The 12,047-nt window shown below is 39.3% G+C and overlaps 1 protein-coding gene across 2 annotated transcripts in view; it reads right to left on the reverse strand.

Annotated features, from left to right (window-relative positions):
• Positions 1–221: 221 nt before the first annotated feature.
• The window catches only part of erbb4b (erb-b2 receptor tyrosine kinase 4b), a 317,502-nt gene continuing 305,676 nt past the window's right edge, over positions 222–12,047 (reverse strand). For both annotated transcript variants that reach the window (XM_065962193.1, XM_065962192.1), the window contains exons 26-28: positions 8,711–8,960; positions 7,827–7,955; positions 222–7,663 (exon numbers count right to left, since the gene is read on the reverse strand). In XM_065962193.1, coding sequence (XP_065818265.1) covers positions 6,996–7,663; positions 7,827–7,955; positions 8,711–8,960 — 1,047 coding nt within the window. In that variant the 3' untranslated portion in view covers positions 222–6,995. The remainder of the gene's footprint in view (positions 7,664–7,826; positions 7,956–8,710; positions 8,961–12,047) is intronic.

Raw genomic sequence — 12,047 nt, forward strand, 5'->3', positions numbered from 1 at the left:
AAAGGTGATCATTATTTCAAACTCATTTGAATGTGTGTTTACCTCACAGGAGGATTGTGAGATCCAGTGATAATTGACAGCCAAAGAAACAGGGGTTTTGTTATTTTCCATTGGTGCCCCAATGAAAATGTGGTATGTCCATTTGGGCGCCAACTGGCGTCCAACACTTACTAATGACACTAGAGGTTTGTTTAAGCCTTACAAATGAGCACAATACATCATTAAATATTGACTGATCTTTATTCATATTGAATTAAAAATATACTTTTGACAGGTTCATGTAACAAAACAGAGGGAATACGTATTTAAATGTTCTAGCTTGGGAAATGTGTCGATCAACAAGTGAAGAGAAACTTTTCAAACTGGTAATATTAGACAAGGTATGGTTTATAAAACTTATTTTCTCAATCGTTCAGATGAGTCGATACAAAGCGATGATATTTAAAGATCCTTTTTGAGATCTTTTTAAGAAGAAGCTGCTTTCATCCAAACTGTTATGTAGTATTAAACACACACATGGACTTTTGGGAAGCTTGCCAAAAGGTCTCTTAAACAAAATGGAAATGCTTGGTATCATTAAAGACAGGACTGACACTAGAATCATCAGTAAAAGTGCCCATACACTCTCCAGTTGTAAGCGTGCAACGGGCCTTTAGTATTTTGTAGCTTATGGGCAATATAAAAAGTTAGAAATCCCCCCCAAAATTTGACTGGTTTAAATCCTTACTCCTGTTAACAACTTTATAATGCAGTAAACTGTATCATCAAAAACTTCACAAAGCTTTAATTGTTAAGCCTGCTGCCTGCATAAACATCACAAGTTGAGTCTTCTACTGCTTAAATATGCTATATAACTATGGAATAATTTCAAAAATTGAGCCTCCATACGTTTTCCTAGAATTGTATTCTCCCCGATATGGAAAGCGAATGAAGCAAACAATTTAGCTTCAGTTAATAAGCATCTGCAACATAAAAGGAAAACAGATCAGCTTGATGATTTGGGTGTCAGTCCTCACAATAAATATGATTTACGATCCCGAAATGTCTTTTAATAATCTGTATACTTTGTTAAATTGTGTTTGGAAAGACCCCCTAAATATTTTAGCTTAATGAAGCCAAAAAAAAAACCCAGATCATCTATTCACCTCTGTACAAGTAAATGTCAGTAGTTTTAATGGTCAGTTCAGCCCATGCACACTGTCTTCAGTTCTGTCTCTCAGACACAACAAAACCACTCCGGGGGCTGTAACATAATATTGCTACACCATTCATCCAGTAATGTCCCAAATGGATAAAGAGCTGAATATCATCTGAAAGTAAACAATGACTGAGTGCAGTGCAAATGGAAATCAAACTTCTCAAGGAAATCTACAATAGGTCCTTAAAATTCATGGTATAAAGTGACACTGGTGGATTCACAACATTGATTAGGAAAAGACTGAGAGGAAAGTAGGTGAAATATTGAATATTCATCAGTATTGCAACATCATTTTTAAGTGTGTACAAAATCTTAAAAAAAAAAAAAAAATCTCCAGAGGTGGATAATACTGAGAGAATTGTGGAGGGTTGTGAAGGAATAATATACTCAGTAAAATAAAAAAATAGGAATGATAAAAATTCACTCCTACAAAGTGAGCAAGAGCAGAGGTCAAAACACAAAATCCATCAAGATGTGTTGAAAACACAATCACACAATCACAGGGAAAATGATGAGGTGTGGGTGACACAAGACCCTGCAAGCGTTTTTAAAATAAGAGTTCACTCTTCAAATTACATTTACACTGTATATATATTTATATACATACAAAAAATATATTCCCCAAAGAAAAGAAAAAGAAAGGTATCACTTAAAAGCAATGATGCAAGGAGAAATTAAACCAAACTTCAGCTGAAAAAAGAAGCATCATTGTTGTATTTACAGATGCATCTGTCCACTGTTAACCTACCTATAAAAATACTATCCACTTTTTTAATGTTATTTTTTACAATGGTAAAACTGCTGACTCATTATCTTTGTCATTCTGTCAAAAGACAATTGTCTCCATTTTACAGTTTCCCATCAATTCAAAAGATTGTAAACTGTGCTTAAGCAACCACTGTCATCTAGCCCAGTTGTCATGGTCTGGTAGAATATACATGTATGAATCAGTGTAAAAAGAGTGACAGCCATACACAGTTTGATTCTATTGCAAAGGTAGAACATGTGTTTGTCAGATGATTTATATTTCCCTTAAAAAAATAAGAATTGGTTAATGCATTGACCAAATATATTACTAGTTAGATAATAGCTGTTTCCTCTGTTTTTATTCAATACAGCAAAATCCTTTCAGTGGATTCATATCACTGATGCTGTGAAAGTTGAGCTCATGATGTGAATAATCAAAGTATAGTAACGTGAAATAGAGCAAACCCTATAAATACATTTGCTTTGTCCCAGTTCAGTGGCTGGACCCTCCAAAGTCCTCATATCTGGGCCGGAAGTCTCTAAACGGTCTTACAAGTGCTGTCCCATTTCAAAGGTCCCAAAATGTGGCAGAAAAATGAGGCCTGCTTTATTTTAAGAGGGAACAGTCTAGGCAATTGTGCTGCTTTCAATTTTTAACCTCATGTGTCAAATCAAACTGTGCCTTTAAGAGAATCTCACACATGCGACAATGATATGCAGGCTCGGCCTGGACTTCAGTTCCTCTGTAGTGAAAACATCAAGCCCCTGAGCTGGGACATAGTAATTGCTTTTAAGTTAATTAGAGAAGATGGCAGATATAAGACAATCAAGCCTTCAAGCTGCATATAAAAAAAACAACTCTGTCACCAAAATGGCACCCTGAAGTACAAAAACAAGAAAAAAGTCCAAACTTATAGCACACAATTTACAAAACTGTTAACATGTGTTTTAAAATACAATAAACCCCAAAAGAAAGTAGATGCACAAATAAATACAATGTACTGGATGAGCAGTCTGTACTGAGAGGGATTAATTGTGCTCCTTTAAATAAGTACTGTACCTACAGTATGAGGTGTACCTTTAAAAAAAAAATCATTTTACATGAAACTAGTCTCACATTACTGTTTGACCACAATCCCTTTCCATTACAAGATTGCTTTAGTCTTTGTTTGTATTCACTCCAGATATAGCTGCTTTTTCGTTTAGTTCTTTTTACTGCTTCAGCTGCAGAACAGTGTTTGCTACATACATTTCTATAGTCACCCTTGAGGAGAGAGAAAGAATGGCAATCAACTTTGGTCTCCTCTGCCAGTTACAGTGCACTTACACCCTCTCCCCTGCTAGCTTTTGTAACATTGATGCATTGGTCGGGTAACATTTCTGGAATGCTAATACCTTAGGTTTAACCCCACTGCAGGATTACAACCTATTGCCTGTCGTTCAGCGTTTCTCAGCTGATGCTGTGGGTGAGGGGTTGGATAACATGATTTCCCCACAGAACAACAAGGGAAAGTGGATGAATTAGCATTCAAAAAGCTAAAAGCCCCTTGTGATGCTTGTCGGCTGAAAGTGCCAGCAGGTTTTCTCCTCCAGAAGATTGGCTTTATTTTTCCATAGAGATCCATTACGAAGCCTTTGGGTGACTCTCCACTGCTGTCATTGCACTTCAACACCATGGCCATACAGTAGTCAACAAGCACTACAACTAATACCTTATAGGTGATGGTGAAAATAGACTTACATAACTGACTTTTAGCTCTAAAAAACATGGAGAGGATACTTCCATTGCACACATTTACACAAGAAATACACACAAGTGTAAGCTCAAGGTAGTCAACCTGGAATAAGCAGAAGTACCAAGATCTCAGGAAGTGTCAAAGAACAGATCTGTTACAGCTTAATCCATTAGCAACAGAGCAATGTCAATGGTACCTCGAGTCTGACCAATCAAACTCTGCCCACCCCAACCTATAAAATAAAGTTACACTTGTCAGCTGTGCACTGACTGAGATATTGGCACAAATCTGTCTTCAAATGTAATTTTATTACTATAGGTTTGACTTCGCTTGATGATGTGGTAACTTGTGCCTCAGCTGGAGCTCAACTGGATGATTATTATTCCCCATAAAACCTGAGAGGTGGAAAAACACTCTGCCAGTGAAATATCTGGGTGTCGCAAAGTACAACATCAGCCCTGCATGTCTGACTCCTTTCAGCCATGTTGTTTTAGTGTAGAGGCACAAGGTTGTGGTTAACAGTGGTTATGCATTGTTATGTCAGTTGAGAGACATGCACAGCCATTGGTCAGTCTTCAATTTGAATGCTAGTATCATCCATTACTTAAGGGCGGCTGTTTGAATCAAAGCTCATGTCATCATTCTGTTTAGATGCTTTTGATTCAAGGGGCAGGCCACCAATTTCAAAACAGAGCTCAGTTCAGTTCCCCCTCTGCATTTCTAGTGAGCCACTGCATGCCTCAGAAAATAACCCTGGTGATGTCTTTGACAATGTCATCTTTTGTTGGGCATAAGCCTAAGACATTTTCACAGAAAAGCCTTCATTTCAAACTGAAGTTGTGGGGAGGTAGAAATAGTTCAATGGCGTAAGCTGCTTAAGATCTATTTAGCTGTATTATGGTAAAAGTACGGTTTTGCGTTATTAAGCTTAAACCTTACTTTTTTTTACCTCCTTCAATTAGAACAAATCTGTCTTTGCAATTGGTCTCAAGCTTGGTGGAAGCATCCCCCCCTCCCCCTAAAAAAATGTATGGATGTCCCCTTCAATTAAGTTACAAATCTAAACAGTCATGGTATCAGAGTAATTTGATGAAAAACAACATTTAATCAACTATTATCAGCAGAATCTACAAAAGTGCAGGTATATGGTATATAAAAAAATGGCCAATTTCTGTCACTTTAATTTATAAATCCATTTAATTTTAAGATCTCACCTACCATATTTTTCAATGCGAAAGGGTGCTCCTTATTTTGACAAAATGTCTTATGAAACAAGCAATGTGTTGCTGTAAACCATTGTCTCATTTCACTGAATTATAGTTGCAACATGAGGAAAAAAAACAAACAAGATGATGCTTATCACGGAATAACAGCAAAGCCATTTGGCTGTGTCAAAGCATTAAGTGCTATTGAGTTATCAACTCTGGACAAAACTGGGCTTCAAGTTTATTTGACGACAGATGCTACTGGTCTCCATCAGAGTTTGCAGTGGCATCTGGCAGTATTTGTTTCAGTACAGGAAGATGTACTTTGGATGAAGGGGTATTTGTAATGTGTCAATACACTAATGCAACACCCCAAACCAAAGAAAATATTGTTTGCTCAGAGGCGTTTTTGATAGTCTCTGCTTCTGAACCATCCAACCCTTAGAGACACAGCATGGTCTGGAAAGTGGTGACTGCTTGGACAGAGTGAATTTTTATGTTCTTATGACGTAAAATATTATGAACAACAGAGGAGGAAAAACATCTATTATCCTTGTCTGTTAATATACTTGAAAATCGTCCCAGACACAGCTTGGTCCACAGAGCCTTTTTCTGGGATCGTGTCTGTCTGATAATGACATGTAATTGGCTTATTTACGGCTCTGCAGGGTTAGCTTCTTTGCCCTCTCCTCAGTGCTGTTTCGTGGCTGGGTGTCTGTGCTGTTTGCTTAAGTAGTTTAAGACAAGCTGACAAAGTAAACAGATCCCTGATGCTTGAAAAAAACATACAGAAATTGCTCTGATGCAGATTCTAATATATAATGTGTTTCCCTTATGTTTTGTTTGTATGCTCTCCAATTCCCTCACAATCCTTTTACGGTAAAACAAAATCAGTCGATTCTGAAGCACCAGTTCCATTGACAAACCATTCATTTTACTTGAGTAACAATTGGTTATGTCAGTCACAATGCTGCTTGCAATGGTCTTATATGAAGGTAACATGTAGGCGGCTAGTTTGCTGGCTCTTTGAACTGGATTGGTGTAGTTGAATACTGATCGGGAAACATAAGGGACATCTTCTGAATGATCAACCTTTTGAATCCCATCCTAGTTATGCCAATAATCTTTCCAATGCTTTCCACCAGGCACTGGGTGATATCACAGCTTCCCATAAAACCGCGGTGACATTTACTTTTCTGTTGACCCTTTCTCTTCGCTGCACCACTGACTGCCATTATCGGGACACTCTGTCTTCTAGTGCAAGGTCAATTGAGCTTGTCCTCTCGAATATATTTCAAGTGGCAGCAGGCTTATCTGTCCCTGTGTGTATATTTACTTATGCATTGATGTATGGTTATATTGGTGTGTCAAGGCTGCAGGCATGTTAACATGGTTAAGATATGACATGAGCTGTGTGTGATGAATGTTTGAATGCCATTACTTGTGCAGCAACATGTAAACGTCCAAGAAGCATGTAGGCAGGCATGCAAGCCACATCTGGGTTCATCAGCATGACTGCAGATTTGCTGGTTAAGTCACGACACAACTCCATGTGCATGTGTTATTTGACTGCACAAAAGAAACAGCAATGTGTACATGAAGCTGGTGGGAACAAAAGAGCTCAAAGGACATGGGCGAAGAGTAATTTGTGGGTGTATAAATCATAGTGGAAATCTTCTCTTTGGGCTTACCACAGTCTATTTATACCCTTTATCTCTCAAACAAATCATTTCGATCATTTATTGTTTTTGTGCCTTTCTGATACTAAAGATGGCAGGACATTGTGCTCCAGAACAACACCAACTTTGAAGAGACGTGTCATCTCACGCAACGGGTCATGGCCAAGGATGGAGCTAAAAATAGAGTTTGAATGTCAATCAAGGCTGCCAGTAACTTTTATTGTAGTCCTTCCGAAGAAAAGGCAGAACCTACTGTATGGTTGAGAAGAAAAGACTTGAAATCAGACAAAACAGAGAGACGTGTTCAGGGAGGGTGCTAGAAGAACCCAGTTGAAGAAGTAGAACAGGGAAATAGGAGGACTGTCAAACATTCCCAAATCTCCATTCCCTTTCCCTCTAGTCATCCCTTCATTGCGCTACAGATGGGTCACTACACCACAGTGTTCCTCTGTCTGTATGGAGGTGGTGGCAATACATTGCCCGCTTTCATAGCAGCCTCGGACAAGTACTCCTGGTTCTCAGCCACAGCAGGGCGAATGCGTCCATTCTGCCGGTAGAAGAAGCGCGTGCTGCAGTCTTGTAGGTACTCTGGGTTGTGCAGTGAAGACTTCGGGGGTAGACTGTGCTGCCAGTACTCAGGATTGTCAAAAGTGGCCTTCTTGCCTTTCTTATCAAACATGATGGTGCTGCTGGTAATGCCTGAGTGTAGAGTGTGTCCTGAATGCCCCGGATGCAGGGTGTGTGATGGATATGGGTGTGGGAGGTGGCCAGGGGGCAGAACATATCCAGAGGAGGAGACTGTGTGGCTAGATGGTGGTGGGTTGACTGTCTGCGATACCGACTGGGCAGAAGAGGACCCAGGGCCAGAGATTGAGACTGCGCCAGCCAATCCGTTCTTGTCCCCTTGGTTAAGTAAGGTATTTAGGTACAGTGGCTCATTGACATACTCATCGTCCCCATGGGAAGACTGGTTCTTGGTGGCAATAGCAGCCCCTGGCATGTGCAGGGTGTGGCAACCTGCTCCATTGATTGCTGAGTGGGCATCACCATTCCTACGACGTGTGACAAAGGGGTTTTCCTCGACTGGGTTTAGGTAATCTGGAAACAAGAAGGGAATGGTTGGATTAGCATTAAACAAAGGCACACCTACTTAGAAGTCATTTACTGATATTTAATTATTTCTGTTCCAGGCCAGCTTCCAACCTTGCTTCTGGAAATGTCATGCAAGAACTCAGTAGTTTCTTAAAATTATCAAGTTAACCTGAGCTGTTTTTGTCTCTCTTGGCAGTCATGTAACATTCCTGGTCTTTGTCGCCTTTTGCTCCACGTTCTGCCAAAAGACCGGTTGGATCAGCACTGTAGCGTTGTCCACTACTATCCTCTCCTCCACCTTATGAAGCACAAAAGACAGACAAGGAAAAGCAAATAGATTGATCAAATGGGACTGTACAATCCCTATCATCCTGATTGAAAGGTTAGGATTTAGAGGTAAAAGGGATATGCAAGCCTTTTATTTCAATCAATATATTTGTGAACAAAAGACAACACAAACATAATTACAAAATGTTCTATCCAATGCACATTCTGTAAATGAAGATTTTAAAACACAGCCTACTCAAGGATTTCCCCCTAATTTTACCACATCAAATCTTGAAATATGGAATACATGAGTCCAACAAATGTGTTGCTGGAATCAACAGAACAACAAGACAACACAGCTGCTGCATTTCTCTTGTTTCCCAGAAAGGTGTTCTATGTGGTTTAGTTTTTCCAGACAGCTGTTAGATATTAGTTTTAGTTTTATATTTTTGTTCTCATCTCTCAAATCTTCTGCTAGTGAGTGGTCAAGAGTCACAGTACGATACAAAGGAGAAAAAAAAAAGGAAGATTGTGTCAGTCTAAAAAGCGTGACAAGCTGTTAGCTTGAACGTGGTTTTCATTGAAGACTTACATATTGATCTGTAAGCACAGGTGAAAACACATTTTGAACAGCTGATTGAACAGACACATCTGTAGGCTCTGTTCCTGTTGCTATATTCATCTCACACTGTCTTCTACTTTCCAAGCTGGTTTCAGGCAATCACTGTTAGCAAGGAGCAAACATTCGCCCAGCTTTCCACACTTTGGGAATAGTTGTTGCTTTACCTTGTCCCGCAGTGAGGATTGAGCCAGCCCCAAGCATACTTGACCTTGGGGAGGCCTGCTTCCTCAGGGTGCCATTGCAGCGAGGGTCATCCTGGTTTCCTCGTCCAAAGCCACCACCAATCTGTCCCCCAGGGGCCAGATCCTGCGACGGGAGGCAGCCTGCAGACACTGGTGGAACAGAGACCACTCTTGGGAGGGTGGCCAGCATGTCCTCCATGCTGAAACTGGGATCCTGGTAGCTAAACTGGTTCTGTGTAGAAGAGGAGAATGGGGAAAATAAAGACAGAGGATCAGGGGCATTGCAGAAATTACAAGGATATCTATTTACCAAACCCATCACAAACCCTCTGAGAAGCCTAGAGTTTTACAGCTCTTCTATGATTAGTTCAGGTTATTCTCCAAGTGAGAAAAATATGTTGATTATTAGTTTTGCTCATGAAGAACAAAATACAACAAAGTACAAACCCGCAACAGAATACTAATTGTAATAAAATCATACTAAGTACCAATCTGAATTGTAAAACGTATTTATGTATATTGTCCAAAAAACGTCTATTGTACCATTGTTCATCAGAAATATTTAACTGTGACAGGCAGGGGAGATAAACGGCAGTGCCACACAATGATATGGCAGCGTGACTGCCAAGGACAATTTAATTAAAAGGGATTTTAATTAAAAGGCTCCATGCAGCAAACTATAGTAGCTATATCAGCCCTGCCCTGCTGTGTGCATTTGTTTCCACGCTTATAACAAAAAATGGCTATTTTAGAACCTCACAGGGTGCTTTATTCTGCGTTATCTTTTCTTTCTTTATGTATCCGGAAAGAGGTTTCTTTCTAGGTTTTAAATCCCCTCGCTTCACTGTCCATTACATGGTGTGTGAAAAGTCTGTAATGGTCCCAATTAAATAGAAATTCTGTAATTTTCTTCTTCCTGAACACAGAAGTTGAAAGACTGGTTAATGGCATTTCTCATGGATTTCTGGGCCTATGGATAAATACATTAAAAGCATACTCCTGAGTCACAGTTTTACCATCATTTATGGATTACATTCTCAAGTAATTTATGTCTTTGGCATCCTGTTCTTAAAGAGGACATATTATACCCCTTTTTCTACCTTTTCTAACAGTCTCCTGTGGTCTAAATGAAACATCGGTGCTCTGCTTTGGTAAAAATACAACATGAATTAAGCACCAGAGGAGGTTTGTGACCCTGTATAAACCAGCTCTCTCAGAACGCTCCGTTTTGGTGTGTGTGTCTCTTTAAATGCAATGAGCCCCCCCCCTACATTTTCCCGGTAGACATCACTCCTTCGCTAGCGAGACTACAAATGGCAGACTTGCGCAAAAGTGTTGCTCTAGGCTGAGGGTGGAGTTCATGGGTGGAGACACCAGGGGAGGGGAGGGGATTTTCTTTTACCAGAATCCCACTGTGATATCACAAGAAGAGTACATTTTAAACGGAGCATTTTTCTCTGTGTTGTAAGGCTTATGCAGACCACAAACAAAGGGCTGGATAGGTTTATTTTACATTTTGTGGGTCGGTAGACACTCAGGTTACCCAAATATATGTTCAAAAACACTGTCAAATTTGATTTTACATAATATGTCCCATTGAACAAAAAGGGATTCCTCAGGCCTGTACCAAGATCAATCCTGCCAACATGGTCTTGCCTTTTCACTTGTGCAGAGTGCAGCCATGCAAACACCTCTTGAAACATGTTGTGGGTTGCCAGGTCGTGGATACAGAGGGGTTGACATTTTATGCAGTTCTGGATTGTGTGTGTGCATCGTTAGTTAGAGGTGGTCATACTTAATAAAAAAATGAAACTTTGTTAACTTTTAATCACTCAACAAAGTCGTTAACCTTGAAAGTAGTTAATCAGTTCATACCGTTAATTATTAACTGAATTTAACTTTAACCAGTATTATCAATAAACAACAAATACATCAGCTTTTTGCCATGTCAATAGATTCTAATTCTTAAAGACGCAATGACTTAGAAAACTCAACATTACACATTTGTCCTAATGGAAAATCTATGAAAAAAAGAAACTTTTTTGATCTATCACCACTGTCTTCACTCTAGCCGCACTCCAGAAGTTCTTTCATGTAGGTCAAGCAGCATTTCACAATAAAAGCTCTCGGTGCAGAGATGGGTATTTTGCCTCGTTATTCAATAAGCACTCTAAAGTACAAAAGGAGGCATACTCTTGCTCAAGTTGTCCTCTTACTATGAAAGAGCGGGGTTTGGACATTAACGGAAATCATATTTACAGGAAGTTAAAGGTCCTCGGTCCCCCTCCTCCCCTGTCTCAGTATTATATCAGAAAATCATTCCTAACCAGAGCACACAAGTAAAAAATAAAAATGCCAAAACTGCCAAGGTCAGAATCACTTTATACTGTTTTAATGTTGGCCATCAAGCAATCTTTGGCTTAATGAGTCTTTTTTTGAATACAAGGTGAACTGTAGGGAAAAAACGATTACACTTGAATATTTAGGAGGTAAGCAAAGTGTCCAAATATATTGATTCTCTGCAAAATTAGAAGACCGTTCTGCCAAATCCATGTGTTTTTATTTTCCTAATAAGGTTCATGTTATATTGGATGAGTGTGTGAGAGAGATAATTTCAAATGCCTTTCAGCTGTTACTGATGAATGATATTATTTCACATAAATATTATGTATTCTTTTTGGTTATTTTAATTTTTACAAACATGCAAAATGAATAATCTATCGTCCCCTGAGAATCACCAAACAGAGTTAGTGAAAGGAGTCATGTCTCATTGGCATTCAGCAGGCAGTATTATCCTGACACATACACAGGGGGATGCTGGAATACAAAATGGTTGAGTTGCCTGGCTGTGTGACTGGTTTTGTGATAGATTTAAGTCCAAAGATAGACAAGGAACGTTTGAACAAGTGAAGAACTGAGGGAATCTGGCTGAAAACGCCAATTTTGAAGAAGGCAATTACCATAGTTTCACAATGGAGACCGAGCAATGAACACAGAGAGAGAGAGAGAGACTGAGCGACAGGGAGATGAGAGTGAAAGTGAGAAAGCTGTGACTTTAGATTAAGATCAATTGTTTGAGCTTTTTACAGGAGAGTCGTGAAGTCGACTACATGCTGAGAAAACTCATCTCAACTCTGTCTGAACGACTACTTTGAATTTATAGTGCATCCTGTTTCATCATGGTGCAATCATCCTGCTGCTCAAGTTAAAAAAAAAAATAGATGATCATATATGAATGAGTTGATGTACAATTAAAAAAAGATTAACTCTTAATCATTCTAAGAATAAAAACTAACTAAGGACAGTGTATCAAGCTGAA

Source organism: Labrus bergylta, chromosome 13, assembly GCF_963930695.1.
Source record: "Labrus bergylta chromosome 13, fLabBer1.1, whole genome shotgun sequence".
NCBI lineage: Eukaryota > Metazoa > Chordata > Actinopteri > Labriformes > Labridae > Labrus > Labrus bergylta.